At 54.3% G+C, this 18,574-nt stretch overlaps 6 protein-coding genes across 6 annotated transcripts in view; 3 read left to right on the top strand and 3 right to left on the bottom strand.

Moving 5' to 3' along the window:
• Positions 1-4,594: 4,594 nt before the first annotated feature.
• On the bottom strand, positions 4,595-5,614 carry PHACADRAFT_262546 (uncharacterized protein). The gene is made up of 3 exons (XM_007399801.1): positions 5,355-5,614; positions 5,094-5,299; positions 4,595-5,031 (listed from the first exon to the last, which is right to left on the bottom strand). Exons 2-3 carry the CDS (start codon positions 5,295-5,297, stop codon positions 4,762-4,764), a joined length of 474 nt encoding a protein of 157 aa, XP_007399863.1. The 5' UTR covers positions 5,298-5,299; positions 5,355-5,614; the 3' UTR covers positions 4,595-4,761.
• Positions 5,615-6,529: 915 nt separating this feature from the next.
• PHACADRAFT_128240 (uncharacterized protein) lies at positions 6,530-8,796 on the top strand. The gene is made up of 4 exons (XM_007399800.1): positions 6,530-6,897; positions 6,950-7,791; positions 7,838-7,955; positions 8,009-8,796. Exons 1-4 carry the CDS (start codon positions 6,693-6,695, stop codon positions 8,437-8,439), a joined length of 1,596 nt encoding a protein of 531 aa, XP_007399862.1. The 5' UTR covers positions 6,530-6,692; the 3' UTR covers positions 8,440-8,796.
• A 130-nt stretch (positions 8,797-8,926) lies between these two features.
• PHACADRAFT_128237 (uncharacterized protein) lies at positions 8,927-10,201 on the top strand. Its single transcript, XM_007399799.1, has 2 exons — positions 8,927-9,126; positions 9,181-10,201. Exons 1-2 carry the CDS (start codon positions 8,932-8,934, stop codon positions 9,748-9,750), a joined length of 765 nt encoding a protein of 254 aa, XP_007399861.1. The 5' UTR covers positions 8,927-8,931; the 3' UTR covers positions 9,751-10,201.
• Positions 10,202-10,257: 56 nt separating this feature from the next.
• PHACADRAFT_262542 (uncharacterized protein) lies at positions 10,258-12,579 on the top strand. Its single transcript, XM_007399798.1, has one exon. The coding sequence runs from the start codon at positions 10,518-10,520 to the stop codon at positions 12,054-12,056; it is 1,539 nt and encodes a 512-aa protein (XP_007399860.1). The 5' UTR covers positions 10,258-10,517; the 3' UTR covers positions 12,057-12,579.
• A 1,832-nt stretch (positions 12,580-14,411) lies between these two features.
• Positions 14,412-16,149, bottom strand: PHACADRAFT_262538 (uncharacterized protein). Its single transcript, XM_007399797.1, has 6 exons — positions 16,088-16,149; positions 15,963-16,034; positions 15,852-15,914; positions 15,699-15,798; positions 14,988-15,642; positions 14,412-14,933 (listed from the first exon to the last, which is right to left on the bottom strand). The coding sequence occupies exons 1-6, from the start codon at positions 16,099-16,101 to the stop codon at positions 14,632-14,634; spliced, it is 1,206 nt and encodes a 401-aa protein (XP_007399859.1). The 5' UTR covers positions 16,102-16,149; the 3' UTR covers positions 14,412-14,631.
• Positions 16,150-17,426: 1,277 nt separating this feature from the next.
• PHACADRAFT_262536 (uncharacterized protein) overlaps positions 17,427-18,574 on the bottom strand; it is a gene marked incomplete at its 5' end in the record, with an annotated part of 2,704 nt that continues 1,556 nt past the window's right edge. Inside the window, 2 exons of the mRNA XM_007399796.1 lie at positions 17,427-17,578; positions 17,632-17,736. Of these exons, the coding sequence (XP_007399858.1) occupies positions 17,435-17,578; positions 17,632-17,736 (249 nt within the window). The remainder of the gene's footprint in view (positions 17,579-17,631; positions 17,737-18,574) is intronic.

Below are 18,574 nucleotides of genomic sequence, written 5' to 3'. Positions count from 1 at the left end.
CCGGCATACGATACCTACCGTCTCTTGCTTATGGCTGTCCCCGTGCAGATTTTGTGCCGACGTACCTCGGAGACATGCAAGAGTGCGTCTCCCATCCGCTCCGGCGTCTTGGCACCCTCCATGGATGGTACGATTGTCATCGTCATCGGTGTGGCTATCGCCGTCAGCGCGGTTTGTCGCGTCCAACCCTGGGTCGGCAGAATCTCGTTCACGGTCGCGGTCGGGCTGGCGCCAACGATCCACACCGAGACGTCCACGGCACACATCGCTGGGCATTGTGGCAGGCGTCATCTGCTCGGCGACCTATTTCACAGTACTTGTGCCTCTGTCCGTGTCCGAGAACGCACATGCGCTTGCGCCTTTTGCGTTCTTCCTGTCCTTTACCGGAATGTGTCACGCTCTTTCTGCATAGGGAGCGTATCACCAGATACGTCCAGGTCTGGAGTGTCGCTATCGGCACCGCTGTACTCTGGACCCAGCTCAGTAACACATTAATTGAGAACTTTCACGGCCGCGCTGCCATCGCAAGCTCTGAAATCCCGCCCTGCTTCACACTGGTCGCAGCCGCCTTCACTGACAGCTTCAGTGCCGCCTGGTGAGTGATGGACCGTCCTGATTTCCTATATATTTGTAAATGGTCATCCGATGCATATCGAAGTGACGAGATCTGGGGCATCGAAGACAAACAGAGAGGCGAGACGACGGTGAACTCCGGCCCTCCGCACCCGGTAATCCAGGTAACGTTTTGTCGCGGGGCACTAGAGAGTCGCTCCATGAGCAACTACGCACCTCTCTGCGTATATACTGCGATGAATGCGTACGTCTGATAGTTGTTATAATATATGACGACGCAGCACTCGAAGGCCGCGAGGCCGCTGAGCATCAAATTCCGAAATGTCACATCGAGATCACCACGAGCTGTCGATCAAAGCGCCACAAAGTCCCGGAAGTAAAGACGGATTTTATTTCTCCGCGAGGAACCGCACCGCAAGCGGCGGGCTCAAGAGTGCCGCGGCGGAGATGTAACGTCAGAGAGTATATTCGCAAATTTACCGACCGACACTGGGGCAAAAGGCCGCAAAAACGCGCGCGAATCACTGTTGTAGCAGCCATGAAAAGTAAAAGTACACCCAGAACTATGTTCGAAATTTTCCAAGGCGCGTGATGCAAAATCTACAAGAGGCTCTTCTGCTTTCAGCTGGCTTCCGTGATGCGACGCGTCACCCTATCGCGAAGGAGTATCCGCGCCATTGTGCCATGGAGAACGCTCCTTGACAGCGACTGTTCTTATGTCAGGACAGGTCTCTGTTAAATCCGATGGCCACACTACAGTACCCCAGATGAAGGACGCTACACCACCCCAAGAACAGCTCAGTAGCTAGGCAGTCCCAGAATGCGAGACTCGCGTACAGCGGTCGGCGGAGAGCACCCTCGTAGCGAGTGCGACGTATCTCGGTGTTTTGCAAGCGTCCTGGCCAAGCTATGTCGCGAAGACACGCATATATGCAGGCGACCTCGCTCGTCCGCGTCGTTTCAGGCCCCAGAACTCAAGGTCTGCGAGCTCCCCGCGGGTGGCATACGTGACAGGATTCCATACCGCGAGCCAACGCGTCAATAGGGGCATCGCGTACGCGCCGTGCGGCCAAGCACGCGTGGGAAAACTACATTCGTCCACGCGTCAAGTAAATTAAAACTCCGATATAAGACAGATAAGCATTGTAAGACTCCGCACTCGAAGCAAACACTTATCGCCATCGGCTATGTCACTCAAACTCAAACTAATCGTCTGCAGGTGGGCGGGGTACGATCGTCGGTCTAGATTTAATTGCGTCTCTCCGGCTCTCGTCGCAGCGTCGAAGAGCTCCAGCTACTTTCCAGACTGAGTCCTAGAGATACGACAACTTGAAGTCGGCTGCATTGGTCGATGTCTGAGCCGAATCTCTGATGCAGGGCAGCACTTACGCTCAAAGCAGGTCTAACGCCCACTCTCCGCCTCCAGGCCTTCCACCGCGGCCGCGCGGTGTGCGTGCGCCCTTCTAGCGCTGTGTTCGGTCCCCCGCTCACGGATGCTGTTTCAGATCGGTGCAGGGCGCCGTCTTCTCACCACCGTGACCGTCTCGGATCTCATCTCGCTCAGGAAGTGTACGATATATGGTACGCTGATTAGAGTGTATATTAGCTGTGCTCGCGCCTCCGCTGTAGTGCTGACTGGGCGTTTCTACAGGATATACGCCCTTGCCAGTGCTCCGAAACCGCTTGTTGGCGGTAGGATTGCGGAGCACGGGCAGTGGCGATGGGTTTTTTTTGCGAGCCACCTTCGTGTTGTTACCTCTATCACGCAGTCTGAATTTCGACCTCAACCCGCCCGCATTGGGGTATGCAACACTCTTTGTCATCGTCTCCCTCGATCTTTGCACCCCGAAGGCTCTAGGATCGAGAAATTAGGCCTGGTGGACTTGACGTGCGCGCTTCTCACGCTAGAGCCGTCAGGTGAGACTGACCGTTGCTCACGGTGGCAGTGTTCTCTTTATCTCCAGTCCAAGCGCAGCTGCTCTCAGGCTGATATAAGGTAGAATTGGCCGCTCTTGCAGAGGTCTTCGTCTCGCTGGCGATCGTTCTGATCTGCGCAACTATCTCTGTCTTTCGTGAGGCGAAGGTTGCGAGAACCTGATTGCCCCTCTCGTCTTGCTGTCCAATCGGACATCGGTGAGCGGGTACGCTCACTGAGGTCACTGTACGACCCGAGGTGCTGGCGTCTGTCTCAAACATTTCCACGCTTTCATCTGTCCGTTATCGTCCTGGCCGCCGCTTGTACATAGCATTGACGATCAGACACATCCAGGTCACCATCGGCACCGCTGTCCTCCGAACACAGCTCAATAAATATCCGCCTGCGCAACATCGAAAGCTCCCCCCGGCGAGGTTCCCATCGCATGCTCTGCCATCCCCGTAACCCCCACCTTACCCTGCCCGAGCTGCTTCACACTCAAGTCGCGTTCGCCTTCAATGGCAGCCTCATTGTCGCCCGGCAAGTGATTGTCGGCGTCGCGCGGCCAGGGTCTGCCTGATCTTCTCTATATCTATGGTATTCAGGAGAAGCAGGGCAGCGAGAGAACGACGAGCGCCGAACTCTCTTCGCCCAATGATTCGGGTAGCGTTTCGTCATAGTAAGAGTCACTCTATGAACGGCTTCGCGCCTTATCTGCTTGCAGACAGCGACTCGTAAGAGGGCGAATGTTTATGTTTAACAGCTGTTATAATAGCTAAAAACGCAGAACTTGAAGGCGGCTAGGCCGCTGTGAGAATTGTAAGTTCCGGAATGTCATCCAAAAGATCGAGATCGCCGGGCGCTGTCGATCAAAGCGCCACAACGTCCCGAAGGTGAAGATGGAATTTATTTCCCCGCGAAGACCCGCACCACAAGCGGCGGGCTCAAGAGTGCCGCGGCGGAGGTGTAACATCGGAAAGTACGTTCATAAATTCACCAGCTCTGAAGCAGAAGGCCGCATAAACACACGCGAAGCACGGTGAGCCCGGCGGTTATGGTAGCTGTGAAAAGGAAAACATCAGGAAAAAGACTTAGCTCCATAGTGCTACAGAATGCTACAGGAGCATTTTGGACCACTATGGAGTCAAGTCATGTTTCCTGATTTGAAGTACACCCAGGATTTCTTCAAAAATTTCAAGGCACGATGAGCTGCGAAATCTGCAAGAAGCCCTGCTGCTTTCAGCGATGGTCGAGGCGCACCGTTTTAGGGCACACAGCCCACAATCGGGCATAATTCTGGGGCAAGGTTTAGAATCTTGGGGGATATGCCGGGGTCCTGATTGTACTGCGACGAGCTGCGCGGCGCTCAGTGTGGCGCGCGCGTACGTAGGTTCGCTTCCGCTGTCTATTAATTTCCGGGAGAGGCGACACAGTCGTCCCTACATCATTGCCGGCGACTTGCTGGAAATAATAGCAAGAGTCGCAGCAGGCCCAGGCTCAAATCCACTCTTATTTTCTCTGGCAATGCCGGATATGATGTTATATGCGCTATCAGTACGGCCTTTCTCAGACTTTAATTATTACGAGAGAGGCCCTTGGCCTTAATATGCGGCCGCCGCCCAAGCTTAGACATCTTTGTTGACGCCAGCGATGAGTGGAGTAGTTCCTAAGCCGAGACCCGCGGCAGTGTGCGGTCATCCGATAGTCTAGCGGGTGTTCAAGTCTCGAGCCGGGCTGGCGTCATCGGACATCATGAGTGTGGCAGTCTGTCCACATTCGTTGGCGCACGGTAATTACTGGTGGGTATCTACAATTACGTGTGTGAGGCTGGGCTCTGAGGGTTGGCTGACAGGGTCGTCGTGGGCCGCCCGAGCGGGAGAACGACACGGAGATTGCACAGGATTGCATGCTAGCGCTGGTGTTTAATTCAAACGGTTCTTTATCAGTGATTTCCGGAAAGTAACCAGCCCCAAATTCGAATTACCAGCGGCTGGTTCATTTCAAGTAGCCGAAAAGAAGCAGGTTTTGTTATAATGAATACAAGGCCTTTGTGGCGCGCTGGTAGCACGATTTGGGCTATTATAGAGCTCTCAGACATGATGATAGGACACTGTAACGAACAACATAAGCCTGAACATATATTGACGAGGATGATTTCAAGTGTAGGAAACAAACGGCATAAGTGGTCAGAGTCGCAGAGAGGGGTGCACTTGCCGCCACACCGTAATACGACAGTGCTTTGGCGCGGCTACACATGTGCGGAAATACCAATCTCACTCCATGCGGTGTGTCTGCAAAAAGTTCTTGACTAGAGGGAAGTCAGCTATGGATATATTCGTCATTGAAGAATACTCCTGGTCGGAGTACTTGGCAATGACGAGATTTCCCTTCCATGCGCAGTCTTCCTGGAAAAACGCAGCACCCTGCAGTTCCTGACAGTACTTGTTCACTGGAAATGGCAGACCGTCGCGCGATATGGCGCCATAGAACATGATATACGGTTTGGCAAGTTTCTGGGTCATACCGTCGAGTATATCAATGACCTGACAGACCGAACATAAGCAAGTGGCATACGCGCAGAGTGTAGAAATAAAAGCAGGTCTACCTTATAGGCCCAAGGCTGTAGACCACTGCCGACTGCAATGTAGTCCATGAGAACCTCGGGATGCGGTATCTTGCCGCAGCGGAATGGCTTCGCGGCGGTCGGTACACCGGAAGTGTCAACTGGGCTTGTGGTGAGTGTAACAAGATGAGGCAGACGGTCGTCATGTGGGAAGAGGAGGGCTTGATATGAGACTACGTCGTCCATATCTGATTACGAATACGTGGTCAGTCTTAGGGCGGGTTGATGGCGAGACCGACCTACCAATGAAAGATCCAAGAAAGAGCTGAAGGCGATGTTCGGCTTCACTTGAGGGGTTCACCAGCTGTCGAGGTCTCCTTTAAATACCGGACTGGCCACCTAAGGCGCCCCATTAGGCGAGCTCCGAGGGGAGATGAAGGCCAGCTCTCTCGTCATAAAAAAGCAGGGGCCCTTGCTGGCTCATTCGGTTTGACGGCAAAACCGACTTCAATATCAGTCCGCATGCGTTGAAGGCAGGAAAGAGTCGGACATTGGGCCAGGAATCCGGGCGGTTAAGCGGACATGGGTCAGCGCAGCAGACACGCAGCACTTTCGCTTTTTTTCATGGAAACGGTCGTCTATATGTACCGACCTTCTCAACGAGGTATTCTTGTCTTTTCTCTGTTATATGTGTGGTCCGCTGAGGTCGATAGTAAGTATGAGTTCAAGGTGCCCTCGGCTGCTGTCGGTCGAAGCAATGCGGCATTTGGTCAACTCACCTAACGTTCAATAATTGCAACGTGTCAGTGACGTAAAGCTGTAAACAGTATGCCGCTCACGCTTCTAAGGTATACCCAGCCTATGCCGAAGGGGACGTCCTAACACACAATCCTGCACATAATCATGAATAGAGGGGCGGTTCACTCTCTCAGAGTCTTCATTTAATCATTTAGTGCCGATATTCGGCAAGAAATGGCGCGTGACGCATCGTCGGAGGCCGTCTCTAAGTGAGATTGTCGCATGGTCTATGTCCGTTCTTATCCGATACCGGCGTGGAGCAAATTGTCGGATAAGAACAGCCGTTGATCTCTGCAGTGGGGCCAAAATCGGGTACAAATTCTCAGGTATTTCGGCAAAAAATGAGCACTCACCGCTCGGGGGCCTTCCATACGAAGAGTATACATGAAAGACTGACCAGTTCTATGTGCGCTTACCGCTCATTCTATTTAATCTTGTGCCTTAAGCTTCTTCCACAGATAGAAGTTTGAATAAACGAATTTTTACCTGAGAGTCTCACGTCTAGGAGCTTAAGGCTAATTATGCTCGTGAACGATTCACTCCAATCTTGGTACTCATTAAGGCCTGGCCTGGCGAATATTGGGCGGGTGTCGGGCATTCGGCTATACCCACGGTCTGTTGATATGTATATATTCTATACATCTTGGGCACTCGCTACGTACCATTAAACATATAACTTCACAGCGCGTCGGCGACGAATCCACTGATTTGCGATTATGTAATGTCAAAATACGGACTTAACGACAGAAAACCTCCTAGCGCCGTAAAAATCACGCTGGATATTTCCTTCTCCATCCTCAACGCGTTACCAAAAAGTTTCTGCCATCGGTTTAAGACCACAGTATGGTTTCGCATGTTCTCTTCGAGTCCGCCTCTGGCTATGCTATCTTCGAGGTCAAACTGCAAGATGCTCTCGGCTCGTCAACGAAGGCTCTTCAAGACTCGATTGACGACCTGGCGAGATTTGGGAAGATGGTGAACCTTCTCAGTTTTGCTCCGTACAAGAGCGCGGCACATGCTTTGGAGAATGCAAATGATATCTCTGAGGGTGAGTAGTCCATAGCTGGTACCGGACCTCTGCTTTGAACTGCCCAATCCAGGCATTCTCAACGAGCATCTGCAGTCGCTGCTTGAGCTCAATCTTTCCAAGCCAAATAAGAAATCCAAAGTTGTCCTCGGTGTCTGGGAACCAACTCTTGCGTCCTCTATTAAGAGCACCCTTAGCTTTGACTGCAACACAGATGAAGTGACCAAAGACCTCATTCGTGGCATTCGGCTGCATGCCCCCAAGCTCCTCAAGGGCCTCCAAGCAGACGACCTTATTAAGGCTCAGCTTGGTCTGGGTCACTCCTACTCTCGCGCAAAAGTCAAATTCAACGTGAACCGTATCGATAACATGATCATCCAGGCCATTGCCCTACTAGACCAGCTGGACAAGGATGTCAACCTCTTCTCGATGCGCATTCGCGAGTGGTACGGCTACCACTTCCCCGAACTTGTTAAGCTCGTCCCGGACAACTTCCAATACGCATGCACGGCACAGTTTATTGGGGCGAAAGAGAAACTTAACGAGGAGAAGCTGCACGACCTCTCTGCCATCCTTGACGACGATATGACCCGCGCTCAGAATGTCCTTGACGCCGCGAGGAACTCTATGGGCTCAGCTCTGGCCGACATCGACATGCTCAACGTCATGGCCTTTGCGACTCGCGTGATCTCGCTCGCAGAGTACCGCAAGTCACTCACAGCGTACCTCTCGGAGAAGATGAACCAGGTCGCACCGAGTCTGACTGCGCTCCTCGGTGAGCGTATTGGCGCTCGGCTCATCAGCCACGCTGGCAGCTTGACAAATCTATCCAAATATCCGGCGAGTACCGTGCAGATTCTGGGCGCGGAAAAAGCGCTTTTCCGTGCGTTGAAGACCAAGGGTAACACACCCAAGGTGCGTCCGTTTGGGCTCTGTTGAGTATTCACTCACCTCTTTGCAGTACGGCCTTATCTACCACTCATCCTTCATTGGCCGTGCGGGTCCCAAATTCAAGGGCCGCATCTCGCGCTTCCTCGCGAACAAGTGCTCAATAGCATCACGTATCGACTGCTTCTCTGGTGCGTCTCCGCTTTCCTGGTACCTATATCTGGTTACTGATCTTTCTTGCCAGAAAAACCTACACCTGCGTTTGGTGAGGTCCTCCGCCAACAGGTCGAGGAGCGCCTCAACTTTTTCGAGACGGGCGAACCACCGGCGAAGAACACGGACGCGATCCGCAAGGTACTTGATCGGCTCGCGCTTGACGACGACGAGTCCGACGATGAGGATGCGCCAGCGTCGAAGGAACTAGCACCGCCACCGATCGAACCGTCGTCTAAGAAGGACAAAAAGAAGAAGCGGAAAGCTGAGGCCGAGGAGGATATCGAGATGGAGGAGGACGCGCCACGGAAGAAGGTCAAGCTGTCTAAAGAGGACAAGAAGGCGCTCAAAAAGGAGGAGAAGAGGCGAAAGGAGGCAGAGGAGGGCGTAGAGGGCGAGGAGAAGGATAAGAAAAAGGCCAAGAAGGACAAGAAGGAGAAAAAGAAGAAGAGCGAAGAGTAAATGGCCCTCCTTTTGTCGTTATATGCTGTCGTCCGTACCCTGGTCTTTCTATCTGTCTTGTTGTATCTTACACTGCCGAAGTATCCCTTATTTGTTCTCCGGCCTTTTCAGGGATACTGTGGACCCTCCTTCGTATCGTGCAGTCGACGTGGTACGACAACGAGTGGGTCAACAAAAATCATACGACGTCTACTGATAGTTATTCCCCAAGGGAATATTGAAGTGGCGGTATCAGATCGAACGCGGCAGGCGTTATCATCCACCTTACTAGGCCGTCGAATCTCACACAAGTTTGCTGCTGCTTTGCATCTCTACATATCGACTCTCGAAATATGGAGCATGACGCCAGCGCGCCGTAGTAACGGCCGTGCGTGTGAGGCCTTCAGGTAGAAATCGAGTTCCTCGTGCCGCTCTTCCTCGCATGAGCAGATGGTCTGTGGAGAGAGTACTTAACCTGGAAGATGTAGTGGCTGCTGCTCGTCATTGCCCACCATGATCTGGCTGCCTGTTACTCATACCCTGGCATCGCCTCTTATCAAAGTTCCGCTGCTGGTCGCCGCGACCGCCAGGACGGCCCAGGCCATGACTCCGCCGAACCCACCACTCGGACCAGAAAACATGAAATTATACGACGGTCTCGGTGACTCCATGAAGCATGCCATGGTCTGCTCAGGTTATGTGCATAAGGTCAAGACAATAGTACGCCTAGGGCGAGAGCAAAACTTCACCGAATGTGTGTAGGGTCTCTACTGGGCAAATGTGATCGCCGAGTCCGCGGTCATCATCGCGGAGCATTTTCGGTCCCCTCGTACTTTCGTTCCTCATCCGCAAGTCCAAGCTAGTCTCCCAGAGGCAGAGTCCAAGCACGCCACTCACAACATCCGCACCAGGCCCTGGTGGTCGGCGGGATGCGCCTTGATGTACGCCGGCAGCGCAATACGCCCCGCGAGCCACCACGCGCTGGGCAAGCTCTTCACCTGGGAACTTACGGTGCGCAACGACCACGTCCTCGTGACCGGTGGGTCGTACGCCGTCGTACGCCATCCGAGCTTCGTCGGGATGGCGATGCTCTCCGTCGGCCTTGTCCTCTGCCACTTCAGCCCTGGAGGTTACTTCGCGGAGTGTGTGGGGTGGGATACCTTCGCGAGCAAGGCATTCACGGTGTTCTGGGGAGGATGGATACTACTGATTCCAACGTTCTTAATGACCCGGGTTAACACCGAGGACGAGGTGCTTAGAAGGGAGTTTGGCAAGCAGTGGGAAAGCTACGCCGAGCGGACTCCGTACAAACTCATCCCGTATGTGTATTGAGACGTGAACTAGGCTTTACGATCGAGAGCAATGGTTATGCACTCCGCTATGGCACCCAGCCGGCCAAGCGCGTCTGCATGCTGCTCAGGTCTCAAGATCATCACGACATTTATGCCCAACATCTCAGCTCAAGGTACCCAAGTATATCCTGTGCATCTCGTGGTCGGCCCACGGGCTCAGGGTTGCACTTGCGGCAACTGCCTGGCTGTCCTAGGAGGCGAGTCTACTAGTTTCCCTTTCACCTGGTCATGCTGCCAGTACGCGGTTTCAGCCTATCACCTGGTTTATATACATGGTATCGTTGTATGAAATACCTTGGGACCGCCGCCGATGTTGCTGACAGCACCAGTCCAGGTCGGTGACAGCACTAAAGCGACCACTGGTGAAATTGAGCGAGATCTATAGTGCTCAGAACGAGTCTTCCAGAGTGGATGAGCTACGCGAGCTGTGAGTGCAACATTTCAAGTTCCGAGCCAGCTCTTACTCGCCTTCCGGCGCTGAACGGCGCCTAGACTGAACCGATGTAGTATAAGGTTCACAGTATAAAAATGCTGTGTTTTTCACTGGTTACCCGTGGTCTAACTAGATCTGACTGCTCCGAGTCGCACCGACAGCCGTCAGATGCGAGGCTTAGTATGGAATGGCATTCACCGCCCACGTTTTGTAACAGCCTCCTTTCGCTATATATCAGCGGGTCTTGGATGCTGCGAAGCCTTGGCTCTCACATCGCACCCATCCTCCATCGAAAGCTCATCTAGTCTCTAAATATGGGATCAGTTACAGCTGCTGACGTGCCCCTGGAACTCCACAGCAGGATACTTACATCTCTGAACCTGCAGGAGCACATTCGCGATAAGCACAATTTAGAAACTCAAAGGCGGCAGCTCGCGCAGCTCTCTACCGTCTGCAGGCACTGGGCGTATTTGTGCAGACCCCTCATCTTCGCGTGTCTCATGCATGACAGCCGGCAGAAGGTCGATCGACTGGTCCGGTTGCTGAATGCCCCCAGTCGCGCGCTCTACCCGAGCCTTCAGCAATGCCTTCTCACCAGCGGTATCGACTTCGTGGAGTTCAGCGATACCTGGACAGGTTTCTGGGTCCGCTTAATGTCGAAGAAGTTGCCGTATCACGGCGGCGTCCGCGATTTACACTGCGTCCTTACAAACACGTCGGTTCCACCTTCTGCCGCGAGCCCTCGATCGAGGGAAGGATACGCACCGCGGTCTTGGTCCACCGGCCTTCCTCGCACGCTTCCTCCGGGCCTCATCCGCATGCCCCATCTCTACCTCTCGGCGTTGAAATTTCGATGTGCTGACGACTTCCTGTCCCTCCTCGAGGGTATACGCCATCTCGAAAAAGTGTCGTGCAAGCGCGTCACATTCGCTGAGCAAAGCATAGCAACACCTCCTACACGTCCAGTGCGCCGCCCCAGGAACTCTACACCGTACACTATCCTCGCCTCAGGGTGGGAGACAGCCGACGAGGACCTTCACCTTGCCATGACGGCGCTGCAGTACAGCCCGCGGCACGGCGCGCCTGGGCAGCGCTTGGGCGAGGAGACCTGGTCCCTCGTGCGCGACCTCTTCAAGTCGCTCATGAGCTTCTTCTGGGGCAGAGACGACTGGGTGCGCCTGCGCACGATCCCAGAGTTCAGGGGATCTTTCAGCACTCTGGACGCCGACTTCGCCGCCACTCATTCTCCGCCGTCCCACAGTGTCCGAGTAGTATGGACAGCCGACGAACCCGATCCCACTGCACCGCCCGCCCCCGGCCCCTCCGCACGTGTCCACTTGATCAAGGCCACTTTCTACGGGCAGAATGTCCCTGTAGATGGTCCGTACGGCCTCGGATTCTCCATGGAGGGCCTGTCCTGGACGGCGTTCGAGAACGCCGCGCTCGCGCTGGACGTGCAGGGTGGGGTGCACATCTGGGTCATCTCCAACCCGCAGGGGTTCACTGTGCTGCTGGACATGTTGGAAAGCGATGGCGGGCATGGTAGACTCTCGCGGCTGCATGAAAAGGGGAAGCTCAGCCTCGCTTTCGACTTCGTCCCCACCGGGGTGGGCCTGTCCACGGCGAGTGTAACCCTCGCCCAGCTTTCCGCCATGCCGGCGGAGCACTTTGTTGACGGTTGCACGGTCGCTTTAGGACTTCGCGAACGTTTCGACTTATGGCAGCGCGGGTACGATCTGGAAGGTCAGCGGTTGGGTGATGAGAGGGCGGAGGCTGCAGCTCAGGTTTATCTACGCGAAATGCTCGCCAAAAATGGGGATTCTAGTCAACAAAGGGGGAGTCCTAATACCTAGCTAGCTCAGTGTGTATATGCTCCGAGGGCAACATTGCAGTCCGTGAAGTCGCTTTCAGCCAATCTCTGAATATTATGACAATTGTATCTATTGCACCACGAAAGATAAACACCTAGACAGACCCAGCACCCAGATAAACCCGTCCATGAGACCCTAAAGACCTGAGGATATCTGATCCTTCCCTATTACTTAGCTAAGTCTGCAACATCTTCGTATGCTTACACAATAGCACCCAATCTCAGCATCAAATCTCTGCTACAACCCTGTTCCACAGGCCTTCCGAAAGCGTCGTTTGGATGTGTAGATAAAACCTCCTTGGCAGATTGTACACCACAAGCGCCAACAAATGTAACACTCTCGAGTGCCGAACATTTGTCCAGAGCCCTCGTGAGTGAGGCGGGCGTCTTGCCGTTCGACCAGGCGTCGAAAATGGGCGGGGTGAGGATGAGACGCAGACGACGCAGGGATACAGAGACATCAGAGACTACCGCAGCGCAGACGGCATCAAGGGCAGTCTGGCGGTATCGCGGAACATCAGAACACCATACGCAGCTCAAAGTCGTAGAGGACGTACGGGTGAGATAGCGGGCATCGTTGGCATGGTCAGCGTCAGAGACTCCAGATTGGGACAGAGACGCAGAGCAGGGATGGTGCGGTCACCTGCCACCAAGAGGTGTTAGCGAGATGCGTGACCAGAGACGACGGACGGACTTACCCCCTCGAAAATGTGACATGTCCAGAGACAGGCTCGTAAGCTCCCGTCCGACCTGCCCGAGGAACGAGTCAAGCGCTTCCAGGATTGCATCGCCGTGGTACCAAGCGCATGCATCGTCTCTGTGGAGGACTGAGACGCTCCGAACAGAGAGCGGATCCAAAACCTCTTGGAGCACAAGGAACGGATCCCGGGCCCCCAAGCCCATGTCCTCGAACGACACCTTCGCTACGCGGAGTTTCTTCTCCTGGAGGATGGGGCGGCTGAAGCCGAACGTGTACCCGTGCGGCCGCACCAGCCGGAGGTGATCGATGGAGGTGAAGTGTATGAGACACGTGACGAAGGCGTCGGCGCGCACGCTTGTGAGTTCGAGTGTGCTGATCTGTGCTGCTCCCGGATGGACTGCGATGACGTGCTCGGGTCGATGCTGGCCGCGGACAGCAAGCGAGCGTACGTTTGGCAGGGCCCTCTGGATCTCTTCTAGGGGTACTGTACACAAGCTCTTGAGACTCTCGGAGACAGAGGTAACATAGCGCCGCAGCCTTGGAGACACCCTCGCGTAGTCCAACAGCGCGAACAGAGTCAACCATTGGCGCGACGTCATGTCCCATCGATCTACGTCAATGCTGTATAGGAGTAGCTTTGAGGCGTAGTGCAGCCATGCGTGGCACACGAGCGTGCAGTTCGCTAGATTGCGCTGCCGCAATACATTGCAACGCTCGGAAGCGGTATGGTCGAGGATGTGATACACGAGCTCCTGAGGGAGACGAGGAACGCTGCGCGATCGCGATAGCGGGTCTTGTGAGCCCCCGCAAACCGCGCCAGCGCTTTGCAGTTTGGCACTGGACTGTACGCCCATCCTGCAAAGCGAGCTCGCCATAGGTTCTTCGCGTACGGACTACCGCCGTGGATAGTAAACACCTCTTCACCTCGAGCAGGGCCGGTCGGAAGTGGTAGGGAGACAAGCACAGCTATCCCCGGTTGTCACAGTCGACTTCAAATGCGATGTAAAGCGCCATACCTCCGCAATGGAAGCACACAGCCACCTGCTCGGTTACCTCCAAGACCCGATAACTCTGCGCTGCCAATTTCATCAAACCAATGAGTACCGCCCAACTGTCTGATATTGCCTGCTGAGGGTCTGCTTTTGTCTATGTGTTATCCGACGCGGGAAGCTATTGGTCGCATTGACTGCGCCGCTTGGCTGCGGCAAGGATCGTGAACTATAACACTGAGGTCAAGTTACGTTCGCTTTGTGCTCGAAGGCGTGCTGACCCTGTCCCAACCCTCGTTTCAGTGCTCGGAAGCATAGAAAGAACGGCATTGCAGTGACACATACCTGGATAGCCTCTAGCCATGAAGCTTCTTCCGCTCTGGTATTCTTACTCACGGCCAACCGGTGCAAACTCGTCTCTGCAAAGATTGTGCATACCAAAATCATACAGGAATTCGGCGAAGTTGGTGGTTGGACTCGAAGAACCTGGCTGATCGCTGCTGCAAACGGCAGCGTCATTCTCCCACGGTCACCACTGCCACTTATTCTCACTCTGTATGCAACGTCTCAAGAGCTCATAGCTCGGCAATGAACGCACGTTCTCTCACAACGCCGCTAGTAACGGGCCCGCACTCGACTTTCCTTAGCCTGTAAATTGAACAATAAATAGCACATTAAGCTGTCGCGTAAGCTTCTAGTGTCGGTGATAGGTATTGTACTTGAATAATGCAACAGAGCGGGATCCATGAGAACACACAGCGAACGAGACAGCGACAACGTGAGGCAGCACAAGACAATGGATACAGGGTGGTCGTCAGCGGAAGATGGGGGTAGGGGGGCAAGATGTCCGTGGGGGTGGCTCTAGCGATCTATTGGTTCGCACACTGCACGCGCGGCTCGCCCTCGCCGTCCTCGTCCTCGTCCATCGCCTCGCCCGCCTCCGCGTACTCGAGCTGCCGCGCGTCGGCCTCGACGGCCTCGACCTCCTCGAGCATGACGTTCTTTGGGAACTTTTCTAGCGGCTTGCGCGCCGGCAGCGCCTTCTCAAGCAGTGGGGCTGACTCGGCCGGGATTTCGTCCGGGAAGCGCACTTGTAGGCGGATGAACAGGTCGCCGGGTTCGTGATGCCGCTGTGACGGCATGCCTTCGCCAGGGATAACCTTCAGAGCGTCTAGACAGACATGAGCCTAAGGTGGAAATATAACCACTACCGTAGTATGCTTACTGTGCTTGAGAACTTCGCCCGGGTGGACCTTCACGACAAGCGCGCGGTCGTCCAGGTGTTTGATCGCGAACTGGCCGCCAGCGAGCGCAGTCAGGAGGTCGACCTCGACGGTCGTGAACAGGTGGTTGTCCTTGCGCTTGAACCGCTCGTGCGGCTTCTCCTCGATAACGATGATGACGTCTCCGGGGGTAACACCCGGCGCCTGGTCGCTCTCGCCGCGGAAGGTGATCGTCTGGCCGCCCTTCATGCCCTTGTCGATGTGGACCTCGAGCATCTTCTTCTCGGAGGAGACCTTCTTGCCGTTGCACGTCTTGCACTTGTCTTTGTTGTTGATGATCTCGCCCGTGCCCTGGCACTCGTCGCACGCCTGCTGGATCTGCTGGATCATCGGGCCCATCTGGCGCATCATGATGCGGATACCGCGGCCGCCGCAGCGTTCGCACTCGCGCACGGCGCCCTCCTTGCCGCCCTTGCCGTGGCACTTGCCGCAGATGATGTTGCGCGTGAGCGCGAGCTTCGTGATCTTGCCCTTGTAGAGGTCTTCGAGCGAGACGGTGACACGGTGCACGAGGTCCTTCGTCTTGCGCGGCCCTTGCTGCCTGCCGCCACCCCCGCCGAAGAACCCGCCACCACCAAATAGTTGTGAGAACAGGTCCTAAGAAATCGAGAAGTCGATCAATTGAATACGGCATCAATGACGAAATTGCGCACTTGTGGGTCCATACCACCCATTCCACCAGACTCGCTCAAGCCAGCCTCTCCTCGTGCATCATAGATGCTTCGCTTTTGCGGGTCAGACAGGACTTCGTAGCTGCAGGACCAGTATTAGTTAGACGATTGGCGCATAACGGCCGAAAAACATACGCGTGTGTGACTTCCTTGAAAAGCTCCGGGTCGCCGCCCTTGTCTGGATGTAGCCGCAGAGCTCTGAGAGAGGTCAGTCACAGCTCGTACCGAGGTCGCCGCTCGACTCACTTCTTGCGGTACGCCTTTTTGAGGTCGGCCTCTGAGGCATCGGGCGAGACTTCTAAGAAATCGTAATATTTTCTAAGGACGACGTCAGGGTGTGCGTAAGCGTGGTAGACTCCGCGGGTTCTTACGTCTCTTGGACCATGACGGATACCACAGGCGGAGAGGAGAAAGTAAGAAGAGGTCGTTAGCGAAGAGGGAGACTTTGTGAGAGAAGGGATATTCGTGACAAAATTCGGAAATAAAAGACGAGTGAAATCAGCCGAATTGCAGCGAACCTTCCAGCACATTCCGTGGGGTTCCATCCAATCGATGCGCTCTGTCCCCGGGCGCTCGGCAGCAGTGGCAGCCGCCCTTGCGCGCGCCGAGGCCAAAGCGCCCGCTTACAATCTGCGATGTCCTAGGCTCCTAGCATTCTTCACCCAGAACATGTAAAAGGCATGGGATTATCATCGATATCATGATAGGAATTTAGATGATTTCGAGGCCGGAAAGGCCGAACGAAACGGGATCTTAGTCATCCCGATGATGTCGTTAGATACTACGGACAGCTTAGAATTGCCAGAGAATTCATAAATTTAAAAGACATCGGAGCCAGTAGACAGCATCTGCATAGAATGCAACTTATACGACACCACTTCAGTGGTCTGGTAGCTCTGCAGCAGCCCCTTTAGGCATTCTAGTAGTCCGTTAACTGGCGCTAGAGCGTCATTGAGTCCTGACTGCGGCTGCAAGGCCCATGTAAGACAACACTAAGCAAACTATAAACCAAGCTGCAAGGACGAACCTTGAAATTCGTGCTGGACAAGCCCTAGGAGAGAATTTCAAAGACGAGATCACATCAAACGCCACAAAGAGCGCCCTTTCCATGAACCGGCATCGGAAGGCGCATCATCGGCATCATCGACCTGTGCACGTGGCAGCGGCCTCCTGCGACCGACTATTTTGCTGATGGCGCACACTTCACCATCATTCATGTGCGTCGCACTGTTCCGCTTGTAACACCCGCCTTCGGCGGTAGCATTACTATCATCCACCTCCACTGAAATTATCAAACGATGCTCAGACTGTCTAAGACCCCCGCGGGCGGCTCGAGCCCGAGCTCCCGCTCGTTCTCAAACGTCGACGAGCTCTTCCCGCTGCCGTACGCCGGAACTATACTTGAACTTGGATTTAAACTCAGGCATGGTCGTGCTGCACCCCGAAAGCGCGCTTCTCCCTGCCGGTGTGCGCTTTCCACGCTCGTACGGGAACCAGCCGTCCCCAAACACGTTCTTTGCCGCTAACGCGCTTCGCTTGCCGCTTGTGTGCAGCAGGAACATCACACTCATAAACTTGGAGCGCACGCCCAGCGTCTGGAAGGACATCCGCACCAGGTGCGCGTCATGCATCATACGGTCACGAAGCCGTTAGATAGCAATGTGTCTAGCAGTTTTACATACACTCATGTGTCTAATTGTATAGTAGCAAATGAGATGTCAGATAGAAAGAGTTTGGGGGCTTTCGTGAGTCTTAGAAAGAGTCTCTTCTGCATCGTTGCTTTGGTCTGCGAGAAGGCTTTCTTGTAAGGCCAAGTCCTCTGGTGACTGTTTATCACGATTTGCCGTCTCCTCTTTAGTCAGCTAGAAACAGCCACTCAGAAATATCCTTTGGTGTAGCGAAAAAGCATACTTACCGCCACATAGATGGCCGAAAGCATGATGATGACAGTGCCGAGAATCGATAACAATGACGGTTTAGCATGAAAGAATATTTGGTCGAATATGATGGCGTAGACCACCTGCAAAATGGTCAACAGCATATCAAAATTTGCGGGGAAAAAAATCGCACCTGAATATACACTGCCATAGTACTCCGACCAACTGCTTGTCTCTGCAGGCCCATCGTCATCAGTACCTAAAAATATGGGCATCAATATCATTGATCTTTGCATCACCAGGCAGAGCGGCATCGAACCTGCGCAAAAAATCCATTGAATCCAATCATCAGAAATAGAGCGAGCCACTCGAGCTTTGTGGGAAGGACAATTTTGGTGCGCATGGCCAGCATCCTAAGTAAAGGTGATCACTGTACTGAAGGTCACACATGAGACGCAGGCCACCTACGCAATAGTCGACACGATGACGCATTGCGAGGAGAATGCGACAATATTGTGCAAGGGGTGCGCTCGAGTACCGATGGCACGAATAATTGTGTCTATGACCGATTTTTGAACAACAGTAGATATTCAGACCTGTAGCGATACTCACAGACTCCTGTCGCGCCGAGTGCGCCGAGTATGGCGATGCTGTAGACGGGGTATGAGCATGGTCTCGCAATCGGCTCAAGAGGGCGCCACTTACCCGACAGCACCAAGCCGCTGGGATGCCGTCACTTGTGTAGCCAAAGAACCATTCGGCGTGGGGCCAGAGCCAGCGTTCCCAGAGTCCGGGGACGTAGGTGGGACCTCAGCTGTGCTACCGAAGAGAAAAGGCGGCCGAGCAATCAGGATGACGCCGACCAGACTGCAAACTACACGGTGTTCAGAGACACTAGGACAACAAGACCGGATGGGACGCACGTACATCCCGCGGCGACCTGCTTCCATGAGAACCGCTCTCCCAGGAACATGGATCCCG

This window comes from Phanerochaete carnosa, assembly GCF_000300595.1.
Source record: "Phanerochaete carnosa HHB-10118-sp unplaced genomic scaffold PHACAscaffold_9, whole genome shotgun sequence".
NCBI lineage: Eukaryota > Fungi > Basidiomycota > Agaricomycetes > Polyporales > Phanerochaetaceae > Phanerochaete > Phanerochaete carnosa.
The sequence above is the reverse complement of the archived record's forward strand: the minus strand, read 5'-3'. Positions and strand labels throughout refer to the sequence as shown.